The sequence below is a fragment of the Betta splendens genome, chromosome 17, assembly GCF_900634795.4.
Source record: "Betta splendens chromosome 17, fBetSpl5.4, whole genome shotgun sequence".
NCBI lineage: Eukaryota > Metazoa > Chordata > Actinopteri > Anabantiformes > Osphronemidae > Betta > Betta splendens.
In genome coordinates, this window is record NC_040897.2 from 14,830,192 (window position 1) to 14,848,975 (window position 18,784).

Genomic DNA, 18,784 nt, shown 5'->3' on the forward strand with positions numbered 1-18,784 from the left:
GCTGCCTGAAGGAAAATAAATCCACAGAGCAGCAGTGACTCTAAAGCTCCCAATTAACACCGTGTTAGAGCGTCGCACAGCAAACGGGTCGGGCTGAGCGGGTTCCCTGCACGGCTCCAAATGAGCCCAGATAAACACGGGAAACCTGCTTTTTGAATGCATTAAGTGAGCGCCTGCCTGTGGGTGAAGTAGGTTTATTTTGATTGTGGGCTATATTCTATTTGTAATAGTTTACAGCCTGCAGCCTCCAGGATATAGGTTAAAACAAGCATCAGCCTGTTTTCATGTGGAGGCAGCTCAGCAAACAGAAGAGGGACGGTCTGAGGGAAGGGGAGAGAAAGGGAAACAGGGAGGGAGGAGTGATCCAGAGATTGGGTGATAAATCTTGTTCTGATCAGGTTTCTCTGGTGCCCTCACACCTCAGTCTCTTTCTTGGGGTAATTAATCAATTCCAGACTGGAGGCATTGATCGACCTCTTGTGGACCTCGGTATGTTTACACTCCTCGATTGTGTTTGCCACTAAGCCCCTCGCTGCTGCTCAATCTCATGGGCAGAAGATGTGACACTCCGCCCTCTGATGCCATCAGCCAAACCGTGCATCGATTGACGTCTCCATGAAAATCAATCGACTTATTTTTTCCCCTCTCTGTGTCGCATCGGGGATTTGCTTTGTTTTAATCCTCGGCTGTTATTCCTGTATTCCAGGTCAAACTACTCAAAGTTTTACTGGTGGAATTCAGGGCATTTCCTCTGAGACGCTTCAACCAAACCTTCCCTTGTTTCATGTGTTGCTGACAACACTTAGGGACTATTTTGAGCCGTTAGTGGTGGGCGAAGTATTTACGTCTTAAGAAGAAGTGGCTGCAGCCACTGGTAACGTTCCGCATGTTCCTGATCAGTTCAGGTGCTTCAGGGTTGTTCAGTCGCACAAACTGGAAATTTCATGTTTCTCTCTTCTTTTAAGCCTTTTCTAAAATTCTCTAATGTCACTGAACCTGTCACGGGACAGAACACATGATTCAGCAGCTTATTCACACGCTGCATGTGAGTGATGACGCGCCGCTGACGGACCAGCGGCCTAAGTAAAACAACCAAAGGTTTCAGTGGAATTAGTCATATTGAAGCTGCACGGCTCCAACCAATGGAATGAGTGGTTTCTTTATTTTACTATAATCTGCATCACATGAACCGGAATCACGAGTTTGACTCAAGTTACCAACAAAATTCTATGAACGTTGAGAGTTAATAAATAAATAAATGAAATATGAACCCTGCTGTTTAACACCACCTTTATTGGTTTCATGACTTCTTCATGGTTTCATTTACTGGTGCATTGCTTTTCTATGGACCCGCTATCGCCACCTGCAGGACAGTTGAACTGTGTGAGACCTTTAACATAATCCAAATAACCACAAGAGCCACAACTTCACCTAAAGACTTGTGCTTCCAGAGGTAAAACTCCACCGAAAGCCTTCAAATGAGTGAAGAAAGCCCTCATTTAAAAGTAATAACATTGAAGATGCATTTTCAAGGGTATCTATAAATTCTATTGTATTGCCAAATTAAAGGAAATAAATCTGAAGCTCTCTTTTTGAATGATTGTGTGTAGAATTTAAATTTCCCTCATGTCCTTCATTCATCTGAGACCTCACTCGTTGCCTTTCATGCATTTAGAGAACTGTACTCGTCCTTTGAGGAACAAGGCACAAAAAGGACGTCCGCCCTCTACCTGAGGAATTAAAAGAACACAAGGACACGCGCACAAGCGAAAACGAGGTCCTAAAACAACCGTGAGAAAATAATCAAAGTGAACAAACAGGCGCCAATCACATGCTGATTTTGCCTTGAATGAAACACGCTCCGCGGTCCCGCCGTGGATGACTGTGATTGCTTCTCCGTCTTAAATACAGCACAGCACCAGCTTTGCGTGGGTGGCGTGGCGCCGCATTCTGTTGCCCCCCGCTGAGCTCAACTCATCAGACCGATGTTTTTTTCTGTGTAAAGGAAAAATAATCGCTCGGGTTTTGGACGTTGGGCTTCGTCAGTTCACGAACACTCGGGCGCCAGGGGTCACGTGACCCCTGACTCCCTCCCGTCCAGGTAGCTTGACTTTGATTGTCACAACTACGGCTCGACCTGTTTATCGGACTGCATAAAGGCCATGCATATTTCATGTAGCATCGCACTTATCTGACAACGGGATTTTACGTGTGCGTGACAAACGAAATCACGCCTCGTGTTCCATTAGACTCTCGGAAAGTCTCCGGTCCGTGGTCAGACGGGCGGCATGTTTTATTCATGCGCACCGAACATCTGCTCGTCCGGGTGTCAGAAATCATCACCCCCCCCCCCCCCCCCCCCCCCCCCACACACACACACACACACACACCCATCCCCATCCCCGGACTCCGCCCGAGCGCTTGTAAATGAACCGCGGAGTCGAGGCTCAAAACAACCTGTCAGCGGAGTCGTTTAAACGCAGCGGCAGTAACTCCGCCTGTTCTGCGGGAGAGTGATGGGACTCAACTTTGGACAGAAGCGGAGGAAAACAAGCGCGCGCGCGCTGATTCACGCGGCGTCGTGCTGTGAGACGCGCTCGAACACAACGTGCGCCGTCTTCGCACAGCTTTCGGTGGATCTTGACACTGCTGTTCGCTCTGGCTCCCGGTCGCAGTGTCCCTGAGTCACCGGAGGCTCGTGCCAACGGGAGGGAACGCGTCTGAGCGCTAACAAGTGCGCACTGACTCACGGCCCCGCAGCGCGTCCCGCTGCGTTTGTGTGTGTTTGCGTCTGCACACGCGCTTCTGTTCGATAGCTCTCTATTTATCGCTTTGCACCCTTCCCACAGAAAACGTGTTGTTTTAGAAACGCTCGTGCATTTTAGCGCGCACGCGGTGCCCTCCCAAACCACCGATAGGTGCGAATAAAAGAACGGCACAATAAACAGAAATCCGATCTGAACACACGCACCTGATTGACTCAGCATGAGGTCGCTTCCAGGACCCAGCGGGAGAAACAGGCCCAACGCAGATCCAACAACTGCGGCTTGAATCGGTAACTACCAACCAGTGATTTAACTAATCAGGCACCGTTGGATAGAAATGTTGTAGGTCAACCGACATCATTTGAATCAATAAATAAACTCTTTCACTGAGTTTTTCTTTCTTTAAGATTTTTATATTTTATATCTACTAGCTAAGATACATTTACAAATTTTATATATTTATTTGTCTTAGAAAGTATCGTATGAAAATAAAACCACGTTTCCCTTTATGAAGCTCCAGCCGTTTTTCACTGAGATGAAGCAGGAGGAACTCTGACATCTTGTTACGTTGTTGCCAACATGTTAAAAAGCTGCTTATTTGCATATCTGGCAGACAGAGAACCATCAGCATTCATTCTGAGACGGGCTCGTGTCCACTTGTCAAACGGCTCAGCTTTGGTTTCCGGCTCACGTGGGAAATACGTGGATTTTCAAACTTTTCCAGCCTTTCGCTGTCGTTGCCTGAGAGAATGACACGCGGTGAGTTTGTGAAGTTGTTAGTGGTGCAGTTGAAAGTGAGAGGAAACCGAAACAATGCGCTGAAAGAGACTAAACTGCTGCACAGAGCTGATGGAGCGGTTCTCACATATCTGCTGAGCAGCTGATTCCAATAGAAACATAATTGAAATCAAAACCTTGAATGTCAGATTTTTAACTGTAGTTCATCAACTTGTTCATCAGTGAAAAGTCAAACTGCTAATTTCCCGTTAAGCCAGTGAAGATCACCTTTAGATTTGAAAGGCTGCGGGGCTGTGGATCTCATTCAGTCTCCTCCCAGACGACCTGCTGCTTCCGCCCTGTTCATCTGTCTCTCCTCCTGAGCGCGAGGAACCATCCACACCCTCCGCATCCTTGAGCGCACCATCATCTGCCCTTCTCGCCAACAATTAGCCCTTCATCGCTCACAAAACACACAGTCTTCAAACATATTACAACCAATGTGATCTGTTTAGACGTTATTTCCCACGTGCTCATAACCTTACAGCTGACTCAGACAGATTCGGGTTTATTTAAAGCTGCTGATGTCCGGTGATGAGTAATTAAGCGTCTGCCCGTTATCTCTGAATGCGTCAGTATTCAATCATTTCATCAGCACATCTGCATGGAATCATCCTTCACTGCCAGCGCCCAGTGGCTCCCTCCTTCCTCTCAGTTGCTCTATAGATTTTCTCAGAATGATAAATTGGACACTGGGACCCACTGAGGTGTGAGCAGGTGCCAAAGGAATATAGCTTTTTGTCTTTAATGGCCCTAATTATGCTCAAGACCTTTAGAGCTGTTTGTGCGTGCTGTAACCTCACAGGCATCAGTGTGAGGGTGCACTCAGCTGAAACCCCGTTCTAATGATGAAGGTGGCTCCATGACGCCAGCAACAAACGCATTAAATAAAGGAGTCACGTTGCAACGGCTTAAAGTTGCCTCCGTGTTTGTGCATTGCTCACTTTCTCTCTTTTGATTGAAGAAACGCATAGATTCTATCCCATCCATCACCTCCACCCCTCCCCTCACTGCCCAAACAAAGGAAAGGGTATCGTTTAATTTCTAGCCCATTCTCTCCAGTGGCATCGTGGTGGGCAGAAACTTGCACAGCTCACTTTGTGCAGCACAATCATCAAACGCAGGTGGTTAAACGCGTTAACGTCTGAAGGTCTTTCCTTGTTTATCTTGGAAGAAGATGAGTGGATTTGAAGGACCCCGCCTTGCGTAAAAGTTGCGGATGGTTCATTTTGCGCATAGATATTTAAAGGACTATTTCGTCTCCAAAACACAAGAGGAGGTCGAATTCTTCCCTGTGCAAAACTCTCGCCCACAAGCAGGCTGGAAGACCATTCACTCCGGAGAACGCCGCGGTTCCGCAGAGCGCAGATGATCGCAACTGGTGTCTGTGGCGTCGCGCTAGTGCTGGTGTTGGTGGTTCTGATCCCAGTCGTGGTGAACTCCGCCGGGACGTCTTCGCGCTATGAAATGCTCGGATCCTGTCAGATGGTGTGCGACTCCCACGGGACCGCGGCCACTTCCACGGCCAAAGCGACCAACCCGATCAAAGACAACCGCCTCGTCCAGTCCCTTCCGACGTTCATCCAAGGTCCTCAAGGAGAGCCCGGACGCGTCGGGAGGATGGGTCCGAAGGGTCCGGTGGGCGAACCCGGACCGCCTGGACCTGTTGGTCCTGCCGGGGAACGAGGGGCACCTGGTCCTCCGGGTCCACCTGGAGCACCCGGAGCCAATGGGCCAAATGGCGCCATCAGCGCTGCCACGTACAACACCGTCCCGAAGATCGCGTTTTACGCAGGACTGAAGAAGCAGCACGAAGGATATGAAGTGCTGAAATTCGACGACGTGGTCACAAATCTTGGCAACCACTACGACCCCGCCACGGGGAAATTCACCTGCTCAATACCGGGGATTTACTTCTTTGTTTACCATGTGCTGATGAGAGGCGGGGATGGAACCAGCATGTGGGCTGACCTCTGCAAAAACAACCAGGTACGGCACCTTGTATGAGTAGGAAAGGAGCTTTACGCACAGGTTTACGCACAGTTGTAGACGAAAAAGAAGTCAGCTTTGTGTAACGTTCGTTGTGATTTTGAGGCGTCACGCGCGATGGAGCTGTCCACGGTCCTGATTTCAAAATGAACATCTGTTTCGTTGCCACAAATGTCACCTCTGCTTTCCAGGTGAGAGCCAGCGCCATCGCACAGGACGCCGACCAGAACTACGACTACGCCAGCAACAGCGTCGTGCTGCACCTGGAGCCCGGGGACGAGATCTACATCAAGCTGGACGGAGGGAAGGCGCACGGCGGCAACAACAACAAGTACAGCACCTTCTCCGGCTTCATGCTGTACGCGGATTGAACGACAGGAAGATGTGTCCCGCATTTAACTCGCTTCAGCGCTCATGCTCAATTAAATGCCAGCTGGATTAGAGCTCACACTTTCCATATTGCAGAACGAAGATTGGGGGAAAAGTCATGCGTAAAAAGGAAAGAACTGGGACCTCACAGTTTAATTGCAGGGTAGTAGGAGTTTTTTTCTTTATGCAGCGTGGAACTGTGCTGTTGTCAGATTGATTAGTGTCGCTATCGCAGACTGAATGAACTCTTTAGCTTTACAAATTAACCTTGCAGATATTCCAAACATGCTGTAGCTGCTGTAGTACTGAGTGGATGTAAAGTGAAGGTCACACCAAGTCCTAGATGATAAAACCATACTCACATATTCACTACTGTTGTTAGTCCACGTGCGTGCTTCATTTGAAACGGTGTTAGATTGTTGTTGCCTAACGAGTCAAAGTGTTCACCGCTGTAGTGATGCATGGTTATAAAAAGGAACCTTTAAGCCTGTGCAGCTTTTAAAAGACGAGCATCATTGTGTAAAAAGCCTTTATCACGCTCGCGCCGCCGCGCTGTCACAGGAATGATGCCTGGACTCATTACTCTGGCCGGTGTCTGTACGACAGCTGGTTGGGGCAACAGGAGGGTCTGGTGGTTAGTCACCATCACAACGCTGGATGCTCCCGCTGACACAAGCGCTTCCTCCAGCTTGACAACATCCATCGACCTGCCCGCCTGCTTGTTGAGCCCCCGTCCGCATGCGGCTGCCAGAGGAAATGTAAAACACAAAGTTAAACCTCCACTCTTTAATCCTCTTAGGAGATTAATCAAAGCTATGGTTCAGGGTAGACCGTCAGCTGTGGCGATCATGCCATTGATCATGTGGTGAAGTCACCCTGCGAGGCCACCTGTTCCCAGGTGAGGGGGGGGGGGGCGCGTCCTTCATGTGGGCCCGGCAGCCAGTCGGCCTCCCATAGACACCCAGACTCCCACTGAGGGGCAACAGGACGAGCCATCCAGCACCGCCGCAGCGTGTGGAGCCCAGCGCTGCATACTGATGACTCGCCTGCTCGTTACTGTCCTTCCATCACACACAAATGTCACCTACAGATGACGTTAAAAACAACCTAGTGGAAAGTGTTTGTCTTAGATTACTTCCAGTGTCTGTGCATGAGTCATGTTTCCTTTCTGTGGCACAAACAGGAGCAAATCAAGGCGACTAATGAGAAGCGCTGTGATCCCTTTTATAGCCAAGTGTAATCACCAGTGTAAAAATGAAGTTTTAATCAATGCACATGTCTAAAAATCATCCCAGTCTCATTAAACAATAGCCTGTAATTATTTCCATAAAATGGCAAAATTAAAAATAACAATGTGGGAACAGTCTCTGCTCAAAGCTTGTAAACAGGTTGGTTAAAGGCTCTCAAAGGCTCTTTGTGGTTCATCCTTGACTGTGATTATTGCAAAGATCTTGAAGTTTTCATTGTGGGATGTTCAGATCATCGTCTGAGGATAAAATTATAGCTCTGTCAAAGGTTTCCGAGTGTCTTCTTTGGGTGCATTTAAGCGAGCCAGACTTTTAGGTTGATAATGAGGCTTCTATCAACCTGGAGCTTGATGCTGTGGATGTTGTCCATTGTGTCTTCTAACCTGAACACATGAAATAGCAACTTAGCAGCACACGCTCAGTTTAAGCTAAGAACATATTGTAAATTCAGCTTTGCATGAAGTCTTTAGTTACATTAGTTCATATCGTTCAGCGTTTCTCTGTGCTCCTGATGTCGCTCATGCTGCTCTCTGCTCCGCTGAGGCAGGCGCACTCTCCTCCAACAGGACTAAAACACCAAAGCAGCACAAACGATGCACTGTATCACACGACTGGAACTAAACAGCAGCCGATCTGAGACCTGGTTGAAGCCTATTCAACATCTAAAGAGCCCAAACCTGCAGCCCAGTTTACTCGTGGCCCAATCGAACAAAGTTAAATGTGAGACCGAGATGAATGTCAGATTGTTTGGTTAAGTCAAGTTGTATTAAATTGTGGGTCCTTCATTTAGAAGCTATTTCACCCGCAAAACTCCCTAAGAGAAGGAAAACTCACATAGGCTTGAACGTTAAAATGGGCTTGACTTTATAAAAGTTTAATCAGTAGATTGTGATTTTGAGAGGAGCTGATATCATCCTTTTATCGTTCGAGGAGAACGTGAGGAGACAGACTCACGGAGCAGATGGAGCACACAGCAGCATCTGCTCCGCTGTGGCAGAAAAGTGCCCCGTGAATCAACCGTCGCCTGCACACGGGCTACGACCGGCCTGCAGGACGTGTGCATCACTGTGAGCACGTGGAACACGCGCTAGAACAACTGCAGTCAGTGATGCTGTGCCTCCTCCTGGAAACCTGCAACCTGTGGAATCTCAGCCTAAACACCTGAAATGGAGGCAGTTCTGTGAAGTATAGTATAGTTCAAAGGTGTCTCTCAGACCACGTCTGGTTAATGGTTACTCATGTAAACATTCTTATCTGCTGATCATTGGATTCGTTAATGTTGCACCAGAGTTTCTCTCTGCTGCCTTCACTTTGCTTCATTTTAGGTTCATGAAAACATCTCATCATGTCGGGCTTAAGCGGGAAGGTCCAGACGGTCCTGGGTCTGGTGGATCCAGACCAGCTGGGCCGCACCATGACCCACGAGCATCTGACATACAAACACCTGGATGTGAAATTTGACTTCTGCTTCGTCCCTCCTCCACTTGGAGACGAGGCGGCGGCGAAGAACCCGTTCCAAATACAGCACATGCACTGGCTCCGGCAGAACCCCTACAGCTGCTCCGACAACATGAATCTGAAGAAGGACGTGGCCGCTGTGCGCGACGAGCTGCTGGCTTACAGGAAGGCTGGTGGTGGCTCGATCGTGGAGAACACCACAACGGGCATAGACCGAGACGTGGTGACCCTCAGGGAGCTGGCTAAAAGCACTGGGGTCCACATCGTTGCAGGAGCTGGCTTCTATGTGGACTGCACCCACACCGAGGCCACCAAGGCAATGAGTGTGGAGAAGGTACGACCCAGAGAGTGACAGTGACACACTCAGGCTCAGCACAGAACTATTGTCCTACATGCATGTGTGTGACTAGTCCTGAGGCGCGTTGTCGTGTTGCTTTGCTGTTCGTCTCAGCTCACAGATATCATGGTCAGCGAGGTGCTTCATGGTGCCGATGGCACAGACATCCGCTGTGGTGTGATCGGAGAGATCGGCACCAGCTGGCCCATCACAGACAGCGAGAAGAAGGTGCTGAAGGCCACAGCTCACGCTCAGGCTCAGCTGGGGTGTCCCGTCATCATCCACCCCGGCAGGGATCCTGCTGCTCCGCCACAGATTGTCCGGATTCTCCAGGAAGCAGGTGGTGACATCAGCAAAACGGTCATGTCTCACCTGGACAGGTAAGAAGTGTGATAAGAGGAATTACGTTGTGTAAAAACAACAAAGGAGCAAACACTTTGCTTCACTCTGCTCTCGCTGCAGGACGATACTTGATGAAGGTGAACTGCTTGAGTTTGCTAATCTGGGCAGTTACCTGGAGTACGACCTGTTTGGAACAGAGATGCTGAACTACCCGTTCAACCTGGAGGTGGACATGCCCAGTGACAGCCAGAGAGTCCAGACGTGGGAAACACTGTTAAACCATCCTCCTCTGATTGATTTCAGCAGCTCTGATCTCTTCTTGTTTCTTTGCTCATGTTCAGCTTGGCGTTCCTGGTGAAGCAGGGCTACGAGGACCGGATGTTGATCTCACACGACATCCACACCAGGAACCGTCTCATCAAGAACGGTGGCCACGGCTACTCCCACATCCTGAAGAACATAGTGCCAAAGATGCTGACGAGGGGCATCTCACAGCATCAGGTGGATAAGATCCTCATCCACAACCCGAAGTGCTGGCTCACCTAAGGCAGAACGAGACACTTTGATGGAACCTGGTATTGTCTTGACGAGCCACATAACTCCATAAAATTTTGAAGTCCTTTAGTGTCTAAACATGTAGTTCACATCTTAATCATTTTCATTACAATATCGGTTCTATAACATATGCACCTGTTCAGCATTGTGTCACTGTCACTACTAAAATCATACACATGCTGTGAATTTGAGCAACCGTCGCCTCGTTTACGTCGTTATTATCATACAGAAAAAAGCCGGAACTAAACTTAGACTTGCTCATTCTGCATTATGTTTAAATTTACATGATAAGTTGGTGCCGTTTCCACCACTCCTTGGTCTGAAAAAGCGGCTGAAACCCTCACAGTACTGAACCCAATAAGAGTATTTATTACTGAGGGCGGGGCTGAGTCCTAGACCTGTAGGCACCGGGCGCAACACTGGCTGCACACGAAGGTTCCGCTTCTGTTCTTTTTAGTTCTGTTGAACTAAAGCCGTTCTGTCCTAATCAGTGCACGTGGGATTGATTATAAAACCACCAGATTGTTAATCTACTATCTACAGACAAGTTTAACTACCGATACTTGATTTGCTCCCTTTACGATAAATGTAAAAACAAACATTAAGTGTATCTGTCCTGTAATTTGTGCTTTGACTGTTCTTTCGATTTACATAAAAAGCATTAAAACTGTAATTAGTTGTTTTTCTTGTCTCTGTGGTTCTAGTTGTCTGAGAAATGTCATCCATGCAGCCTTGTCATGAGCAACATCGCTCCAAAAAACATTTCTCAAAAGAACCAGATTCTTACTTAATAAATTTGTGTAGCATGTTAAATACTCACAAACTCCACAAAAGGGAAATGATACACGATCAGTTTGCCATTCCAAAAATTTGCTGTAAATCCCACCTCCAACACACTGTAAGTTCTATATCACATCACCACTTGTTGCCACTTTCTAATTCTAATAATTTATTGATGCCTTGTTTTGACTAATCATTTAAACCTTGTATTACCTGGTCTGGTGTCTTAAAAAAATTCCTCCCACCATCTGACCTTCGGTACCTGATACCTGCTACCTAACTTAGCTTATTCATATTTAGTAAAATGGGTTTAATTTTGCTTTTGCACAAACCTGAAGTCAGTGATTTCTATGCTACAGATATTACTGAACTATTTAAAAAGGCAACTTAATGAAAGCAGAGTAACTATTCAACAAACCCAGGTTTATTAAATACTCTTGAACACTGGTTAAAAGTCAGAAACTAGTAACAAGTTAAACTGGGTAATTTATTTCTTTTCACTCACACCAGCTGCTGTGAGCACCTATTGTTATTTCAGACGTCTGTGAGTGTTTGATTTATTTGAAGGTGAGCCAGCGCTTCGGGTTGTGGATGAGGATCTTATCCACCTGATGCTGTGAGATGCCCCTCGTCAGCATCTTTGGCACTATGTTCTTCAGGATGTGGGAGTAGCCGTGGCCACCGTTCTTGATGAGACGGTTCCTGGTGTGGATGTCGTGTGAGATCAACATCCGGTCCTCGTAGCCCTGCTTCACCAGGAACGCCAAGCTGAACATGAGCAAAGAAACAAGAAGAGATCAGAGCTGCTGAAATCAATCAGAGGAGGGTGGTTTAACAGTGTTTCCCACGTCTGGACTCTCTGGCTGTCACTGGGCATGTCCACCTCCAGGTTGAACGGGTAGTTCAGCATCTCTGTTCCAAACAGGTCGTATTCCAGGTAACTGCCCAGATTAGCAAACTCAAGCAGTTCACCTTCATCAAGTATCGTCCTGCAGCGAGAGCAGAGTGAAGCAAAGTGTTTGTTCCTTTGTTGTTTTTACACAACGTAATTCCTCTTATCACACTTCTTACCTGTCCAGGTGAGACATGACCGTTTTGCTGATGTCACCACCTGCTTCCTGGAGAATCCGGACAATCTGTGGCGGAGCAGCAGGATCCCTGCCGGGGTGGATGATGACGGGACACCCCAGCTGAGCCTGAGCGTGAGCTGTGGCCTTCAGCACCTTCTTCTCGCTGTCTGTGATGGGCCAGCTGGTGCCGATCTCTCCGATCACACCACAGCGGATGTCTGTGCCATCGGCACCATGAAGCACCTCGCTGACCATGATATCTGTGAGCTGAGACGAACAGCAAAGCAACACGACAACGCGCCTCAGGACTAGTCACATGCATTTGGGGCAATAGATCTGTGCTGAGCCTCAGTGTGTCACTGTCACTCTCTGGGTCGTACCTTCTCCACACTCATTGCCTTGGTGGCCTCGGTGTGGGTGCAGTCCACATAGAAGCCAGCTCCTGCAACGATGTGGACCCCAGTGCTTTTAGCCAGCTCCCTGAGGGTCACCACGGCTCTGTCTAGTCCCGTTGTGGTGTTCTCCACGATCGTGCCACCACCAGCCTTCCTGTAAGCCAGCAGCTCGTCCCGCACAGCTACAACATCCCTTGTCAGATTCAAGTTCTTGTTGGAGCTGTAGGGGTTCTGCCTGAGCCAGTGCACGTGCTGTATTTGGAACGGGTCCTCCGCTGCTGCTTCGTTGCCTTGAAGAGGAGGAACATAAAAGGAATCATAATTGTTGTCCGGGTTCTTGCCTGCCAGATGCTCGTGGGTCATGGTGCGGCCCAGCTGGTCTGGATCCACCAGACCCAGGACCGTCTGGACTTTCCCGCTCAACCTCGACATGATGCTTTAAGTAGTTTTCCAAAACTCAGAAGGAAGCAAAGTGAGGAAGCAGAGAGAAATTGCTGCCCTGACCAGATTAATCCCTACAGATGAGTCTTTATTAAGGCGTGTTTGCACAAAAAAATCTGAGCGATCATTAACTCAACAGCCTCAATCACACAGGCAGCGGAGGCACCTTTAAACAGTTTAGGACACAAATCAACACTGCTACATTGAATTAGGAACCTTTTGCGCTAGAGTATAGGAAAAACTTGTTTGACCTTATTCAGTAGGGTTGTAGATATATGACATCATGTATTGAAATTAGGAAGAATTCACTTTTGAACTTGTAAACAGGAGTCACCGCCAGTAAAAGCACTGGCCTGATTTAGACTTGTGCAACACACCCACCCTGTGTTTGTTGTGGGTTAAGTGCCATCATTGTTATTCTGTCCGGCCTCCCGTTGATTTCTGTGGAGGCTCAGCTTCTATTCACCTCTTTGTTTGATTTTATTGTATAATAAAAGAGGCTGAACGGTGCCATGTCACTGGAACTTCAGATTGAGGCCATAGTCTAACCTGCAGCACTAAGAACCCTTAACCTGATCCTAGTCTTTAATTTTGCCTAAACATTTACTGCTCCACACTTGTCTCTGGCCTTAGCGTGTAAACATGAACTAAAAGTCTGTTAAACAATGACTGATAATGAGTTAAATTATAAACTCAACATGGTAGCAGGCGTCCAAGCGTAAATGAGTTCTTAATTTTACTCATTGACCTCACGGTGACGTTTTGCTGCAGGGCTGCTTTTCTGCTCCACGCGCTTTCTGCCCTCTTTTAAATCGTCTTTTAAACGCTAGTTGTTGGGGCTTTTATAAAAGTAACATCATTCACACACACTGAACAGATACACAGGTCTTGGACTAGTTGTTGATGCAGGTCCTATCTTTCTTAAGAAAAACAACCGAGTCAGTTGATTAAGTCAAAGTTTTATCATCTAAAAATTGTTCTCTCTAAGCAGGTAAAATATGAATTTTAGGAGAACAGTAAAAGTGAGTGTTACATGTGCATCTGATACAACTGCACTGTGATTAGCAATCTGGCATGTCACTTATGAAATACAAAGAAGTAACTACAGTACAAAAGTCAAAAAATTCAATTAGCATAATGCCTTTGAGCGTCACTGTAGCGACAAGCTCCAGAGGATAGAAAATAAAGCATTGTCCTAGATGGCGTTTTATTATCTGCGTGTGGAATTTTTTAAAGACAACTTTTCTAAACATTTAGATTTTTAATCTAATCTTCAATTGACACATTTATGCAAATAATCCCCAAACTTACTGGTTATTAGAGTAATAGCACCTGATTTACTCTAGACTGAAATTATTGCAAAGATTTAAACGCTTGTATTGTAGAGCGCTCGCTTCTTCATTGGAGCAAAACAGCTTCACCAGAATCGCTGCCATTAGTCTCGTTCTGCCTTATTTGAAGGTGAGCCAGCGCTTCGGGTTGTGGATGAGGATCTTATCCACCTGATGCTGTGAGATGCTCCTCGTCAGCATCTTTGGCACAATGTTCTTCAGGATGTGGGAGTAGCCGTGGCCACCGTTCTGGGTCAAGCGGTTCCTGGTGTGGATGTCATGTGCGACCAGTATTTTGTCCTCGTAGCCCTCCTTGACCAGAAACGCCAAGCTGAACGCAAGCAGAGAAATGTGAATCAGGAAGAAAACACCACCGAACATCATCTTTGAATAAAAAGTACCCACGTCTGGACTCTCTGGCTGTCACTGGGCATGTCCACCTCCAGGTTGAACGGGTAGTTCAGCATCTCTGTTCCAAACAGGTCGTATTCCAGGTAACTGCCCAGATTAGCAAACTCAAGCAGTTCACCTTCATCAAGTATCGTCCTGCAGCGAGAGCAGAGTGAAGCAAGGTGTTTGTTCCTTTGTTCTTTTTACACAACGTAATTCCTCTTATCACACTTCTTACCTGTCCAGGTGAGACATGACTGTTTTGCTGATGTCACCACCTGCTTCCTGGAGAATCCGGACAATCTGTGGCGGAGCAGCAGGATCCCTGCCGGGGTGGATGATGACGGGACACCCCAGCTGAGCCTGAGCGTGAGCTGTGGCCTTCAGCACCTTCTTCTCGCTGTCGGTGATGGGCCAGCTGGTGCCGATCTCTCCGATCACACCACAGCGGATGTCTGTGCCATCGGCACCATGAAGCACCTCGCTGACCATGATATCTGTGAGCTGAGACGAACAGCAAAGCAACACGACAACGCGCCTCAGGACTAGTCACATGCATTTGGGGCAATAGTTCTGTGCTGAGCCTGAGTGTGTCACTGTCACTCTCTGGGTCGTACCTTCTCCACACTCATTGCCTTGGTGGCCTCGGTGTGGGTGCAGTCCACATAGAAGCCAGCTCCTGCAACGATGTGGACCCCAGTGCTTTTAGCCAGCTCCCTGAGGGTCACCACGTCTCGGTCTATGCCCGTTGTGGTGTTCTCCACGATCGAGCCACCACCAGCCTTCCTGTAAGCCAGCAGCTCGTCGCGCACAGCGGCCACGTCCCTGTTCAGCAGCAGGTTTTCGTGCGAGCTGTAGGGGTTCTGCCGGAGCCAGTGCATGTGCTGTATTTGGAAGGGGTTCTCTGGCGCTGCCTCGTCACCAGGGGGAGGAGGGACGTAGCAGCACTCAAAGCTCATGGTCAGGTGCTCGTGGGTCATGGTGCGGCCCAGCTGGTCTGGATCCACCAGACCCAGGACCGTCTGGACCTTCCCTGTTAGCTCTGGCATGATGCTCTGACAAAGATAGTGTTTCTGAGGGGAAACAAAGGACAGTGACACCCGTTTTACACTCCCGTCTTTTCCTGGTTTGGCTTTTGCTGTTCTGTACATTTCCATCACACTTTAACAACTCATTGACTGCGTTGACAGCAGGACCTTTGGACCTTAAGAGTCAATTCTGGTCCTCATTAAACGTCTAAAAGCCACATTTAATTTATGTAGAAGCGTGATACTATAGTCTTATATGTAGGTTACAATGCGTAGTTGGTTCAATAATAGTAATGTTAGCTTCAAACTGCTTAACTGATCAACGCATCAGCGTTTTCTGCAGAGCAACGTGAAACCGGTTCAAACAGCCAGTAATGTTAACGTAATGTAACGCTGGCGGCTTCTGAAAGCGGCAGCACATGATTTTTACATGCATCTAAAAGTGTTCGAAAACGTTGCTGACCTGGTTTCAACTTGTAACCGGCCTCTTCCCACTTCCCAGCGACCGAGCTCTGATAGCGGCTTCTGCAGCGTAGACACACGTCACCGGCGGGAGGGGGTGTCTCTGTTATCGCGAGACTTTGGTGGCGTTGACTTTAAATGTGTTTCTTCACGTTTGTATAAAAAATCTAAGACCATTAATAACTTTTATTGAAATATAAAATTTTATGAATAGATTTTAAAATATTTTATTGCCACATAAATTCCTGAACTGTTATTAAAAAATTACCTTTTCCGTATGTTCATGGAAAAGTTAAAAACAAACCATATAAACACTACCGCGACTACGAGTTAGACCTTAAATATACATGTGAATGAATGAAACTTAAAAACATGGCCTTTTGCGCTCAGCGGATCTCGTCAGCTACTTTATTGTATATAAAACATTACCTTGAAATATAAATCATAATCAAATGAGAGGTTTTACAGTGTTGCAGCGCCCTCTACAGACGAATAAGTGACTTCACACGTGAGTTTTTAAATGTGCTCAAAAGATCTTTTGATCCAACGGGGTCTGTGTGTTAAACTGTAACTCTTGGTTGCATCGAATCAGTTTCACACAGTAATAATGTCCTGATCCGTTGAAGGTCAGCTGCCATCTCATTTATTGCAGGATAATGTGATGTCATACAAACGATTCGTTGTCTGGTTCATCACGTCATGTAGTATTTTTTGTGTGACTTATGTGATGTAGGACCATAAATCCAGTTCTGCACAAGCAAATTCTCTACTGTATAAACACACTGTGAGTAAATAATCAGTGGTAACATAAAAATCTGTCTTCATAGAAGACCTTAAGCAGTTATTAAATACAAACACTTACAAAGTCATTATACTTATTTTTGGTGTTATTTACATATCATATAGTCCTTATATAGGAGGAGATAAATTATAAGGCAGTAGTGAAATAAAGTAGGTGGTTTTCATGTTTTAGTTTTTAAACATTGTGCTGCTGAAAGCTCAAAGCCTGCTGCTGAACAGATTCCATTATGTCCACGTGCAGCGTCACACAAATCGCTTTTCCACGGGTCCACATGACAAGCGGACGGTCTTGAAGCCGGTCAGCGCCGCCAACAGCGCTGGGCAGAAACCCCGACAGTTCACACAGCGCTGGGAGACGTCCACATCATCATGGCTTCGAGGACGGCGGCACCGCTCTGTCTTCTCCTTTTGGGAATGTGCGTCATTACAAGCGGCGGTCCCATCGAAGTGACACACGCCTTCTGCAACATTGGCTGGTAAGAGTTCGTGCATGTGCGACGACATGTTTGTGTTTGTTTGTGTTGTTTGTGAACTCACCCGTCCCCCCTTCGCCCTCTGCCTTCAGGTTACTGGGGCTGCCCTGCGATCAGGTCAACCTGGCTATTGTGACCCAGATCAGAGCCATGGGAACCTACAAGGTGAGAACTGTTTCATCCATGCGTTCATGCTGGCGACAACGCCAGTAACAGCAGAATGCATGTGTATGTGCTGTGGGTCGGTTCCAGCTCGGTCCGGTGACTGCAAGCCTCATTGAGGCCACACACACGTCTGAGGGTGACCAGATGGAGAACGTCAACTTCACCATGAGATCTGCATTCATGGAGCAGGGCTGCCACGTGGAGGTGATGAAGTTCAGCTCTTACAGACTAATGAGTAACGTACAGATCATGTAAAGTCATTGTGTCATCGTTTAGGGCTCCTCTTCGTCCGTGTTCTGGTACAGCAAGTTCGACAACACCAACTACTGTAACCTCCACAACGTGATCCTGGGTGGGTTTTTACCTTCTGCTTGAGGATTCTAGTCTTCACTCACAGAGCGTTGAAGCTTTCTGCTTTGCTTCCTGTCTGTGCAGGAAGCGGACTGACCCAGGCTCCGAGCTTCACTGAGTTCACCAATGCATGGAGCTGCCTGGAATACGGAGGTTTCACCTGCAAATGACGGGTGAAATCTGACATGTGTCAAAATGTGTCCATTCTGATGAGATTAAAGAAAATAAAGAGAATTCTTTACTGAACAAAAGCCTTGTTGTGTTCACATTGACACTCACTACAATACAGCATTTGTGTATTAAGACATGAATTTAAATAAATAAACTGATAAACAATAGAATCCTTAGCATGAGTCGAGCTGTTCATCAGTACAGCCTTGACACATTTCAGTGTGGGGATATTGTGGAACTCTCTTCCTGAAGCATTAGCATAAGCTGCACTGGCTCGATGAGCACTTCCAGTCCAGCTCCTCCCTCAGCGGCTCAGTAGACTTTAGTGATGCTGACAAATCCATCACAGGCAAAACATCACATGACTGGTTCACTTCTCTGAGCTGCACCCGTCCCATCCTAGAAGGTTTTAGTCCTACACTAACTAATAATCAGAGCTGCTTTCTCTTTCCTAGGAGTCTTGTAGAACCTCAGGTTGTCTAGTAAGACTTTTAATTATACCTGAGCACACAGTGAGGAATCTTTTCATCACCACAGCCTTGTTTAACAGCCAAAGGGGCTTCAAAACAAGATAAAAACCGCTTTATATGGCTTCTATCTAACTGAGTGACTTCTTAAAGCATTATAAAGGATTTATTTCTCCTTTCCTGGGTTTGTCAGTTCGGTCTATAAGGCACTTTGTGTATAAAAAGTGCTGTAGAAACGAACAGATGCTCCAGTGAAGCACTGTACACTCATTGAAGCGTGGTGGAGCAGCTCTATGCAGCTACAGTCTGCTAACGTCCTCCAGTCCGCACAGTTACAGCAGGATCGTCACCTTCTGGCACCTTTGGTTCGAGAAACGATGACCTTGAACTGCAAAAACAGAATTATGGACAGAGCCGCTGAACTGGACTGGACTTTACAGGCGTTCCTAATAAAGTGGTCAGTGAGTGTATCTGACAGCTGAACACAAACAATGTATTTATTCTGAAAGTGGCTGATGCTTTATTAAAAGCCAAGCCTGCTGATGATGTCATGCGCATCCCTTTCTCCACGGGTCCCACATGATGCTGGGCCGATGGGCCGGACCGAGCGGGTCTCTGGG

General features: G+C 47.2%; 4 protein-coding genes and 1 long non-coding RNA gene across 5 annotated transcripts; 2 read left to right on the top strand and 3 right to left on the bottom strand.

Moving 5' to 3' along the window:
- The first annotated feature begins 4,486 nt into the window (after nucleotides 1-4,486).
- On the top strand, nucleotides 4,487-7,414 carry c1ql3b (complement component 1, q subcomponent-like 3b). The gene is made up of 2 exons (XM_029132947.3): nucleotides 4,487-5,531; nucleotides 5,723-7,414. Exons 1-2 carry the CDS (start codon nucleotides 4,911-4,913, stop codon nucleotides 5,900-5,902), a joined length of 801 nt encoding a protein of 266 aa, XP_028988780.1. The 5' UTR covers nucleotides 4,487-4,910; the 3' UTR covers nucleotides 5,903-7,414.
- On the bottom strand, nucleotides 7,404-8,241 carry LOC129603298 (uncharacterized). Its single transcript, XR_008693062.1, has 3 exons — nucleotides 8,102-8,241; nucleotides 7,622-7,715; nucleotides 7,404-7,530 (listed from the first exon to the last, which is right to left on the bottom strand). It is a non-coding gene; the product is annotated as an uncharacterized LOC129603298 (long non-coding RNA).
- Nucleotides 8,242-8,333: 92 nt separating this feature from the next.
- Nucleotides 8,334-10,512, top strand: LOC114845150 (phosphotriesterase-related protein-like). Its single transcript, XM_029133015.3, has 4 exons — nucleotides 8,334-8,939; nucleotides 9,057-9,322; nucleotides 9,405-9,545; nucleotides 9,626-10,512. Exons 1-4 carry the CDS (start codon nucleotides 8,493-8,495, stop codon nucleotides 9,828-9,830), a joined length of 1,059 nt encoding a protein of 352 aa, XP_028988848.1. The 5' UTR covers nucleotides 8,334-8,492; the 3' UTR covers nucleotides 9,831-10,512.
- Nucleotides 10,513-11,018: 506 nt separating this feature from the next.
- On the bottom strand, nucleotides 11,019-13,332 carry LOC114844920 (phosphotriesterase-related protein-like). The gene is made up of 4 exons (XM_029132612.3): nucleotides 12,070-13,332; nucleotides 11,691-11,956; nucleotides 11,468-11,608; nucleotides 11,019-11,387 (listed from the first exon to the last, which is right to left on the bottom strand). The coding sequence occupies exons 1-4, from the start codon at nucleotides 12,514-12,516 to the stop codon at nucleotides 11,177-11,179; spliced, it is 1,065 nt and encodes a 354-aa protein (XP_028988445.1). The 5' UTR covers nucleotides 12,517-13,332; the 3' UTR covers nucleotides 11,019-11,176.
- A 140-nt stretch (nucleotides 13,333-13,472) lies between these two features.
- LOC114844921 (phosphotriesterase-related protein-like) lies at nucleotides 13,473-15,861 on the bottom strand. The gene is made up of 5 exons (XM_029132613.3): nucleotides 15,738-15,861; nucleotides 14,864-15,319; nucleotides 14,485-14,750; nucleotides 14,262-14,402; nucleotides 13,473-14,187 (listed from the first exon to the last, which is right to left on the bottom strand). Exons 2-5 carry the CDS (start codon nucleotides 15,293-15,295, stop codon nucleotides 13,977-13,979), a joined length of 1,050 nt encoding a protein of 349 aa, XP_028988446.1. The 5' UTR covers nucleotides 15,296-15,319; nucleotides 15,738-15,861; the 3' UTR covers nucleotides 13,473-13,976.
- Between the last annotated feature and the right edge of the window lie 2,923 nt (nucleotides 15,862-18,784).

Coding starts and splice junctions, on each gene's coding strand:
- LOC114844921 (XM_029132613.3), bottom strand. CDS start 15,295: ATGCCAGAGCTAACAGGGAAGGTCCAGACGGTCCTGGGTCTGGTGGAT. Junction 14,751..14,863: donor AGGCAATGAGTGTGGAGAAG/GTACGACCCAGA, acceptor TGTTCGTCTCAG/CTCACAGATATCATGGTCAG. Junction 14,403..14,484: donor GTCATGTCTCACCTGGACAG/GTAAGAAGTGTG, acceptor CTCTCGCTGCAG/GACGATACTTGATGAAGGTG.
- LOC114844920 (XM_029132612.3), bottom strand. CDS start 12,516: ATGTCGAGGTTGAGCGGGAAAGTCCAGACGGTCCTGGGTCTGGTGGAT. Junction 11,609..11,690: donor GTCATGTCTCACCTGGACAG/GTAAGAAGTGTG, acceptor CTCTCGCTGCAG/GACGATACTTGATGAAGGTG. Junction 11,388..11,467: donor GACAGCCAGAGAGTCCAGAC/GTGGGAAACACT, acceptor GCTCATGTTCAG/CTTGGCGTTCCTGGTGAAGC.
- c1ql3b (XM_029132947.3), top strand. CDS start 4,911: ATGATCGCAACTGGTGTCTGTGGCGTCGCGCTAGTGCTGGTGTTGGTG. Junction 5,532..5,722: donor ACCTCTGCAAAAACAACCAG/GTACGGCACCTT, acceptor TCTGCTTTCCAG/GTGAGAGCCAGCGCCATCGC.
- LOC114845150 (XM_029133015.3), top strand. CDS start 8,493: ATGTCGGGCTTAAGCGGGAAGGTCCAGACGGTCCTGGGTCTGGTGGAT. Junction 9,323..9,404: donor GTCATGTCTCACCTGGACAG/GTAAGAAGTGTG, acceptor CTCTCGCTGCAG/GACGATACTTGATGAAGGTG. Junction 9,546..9,625: donor GACAGCCAGAGAGTCCAGAC/GTGGGAAACACT, acceptor GCTCATGTTCAG/CTTGGCGTTCCTGGTGAAGC.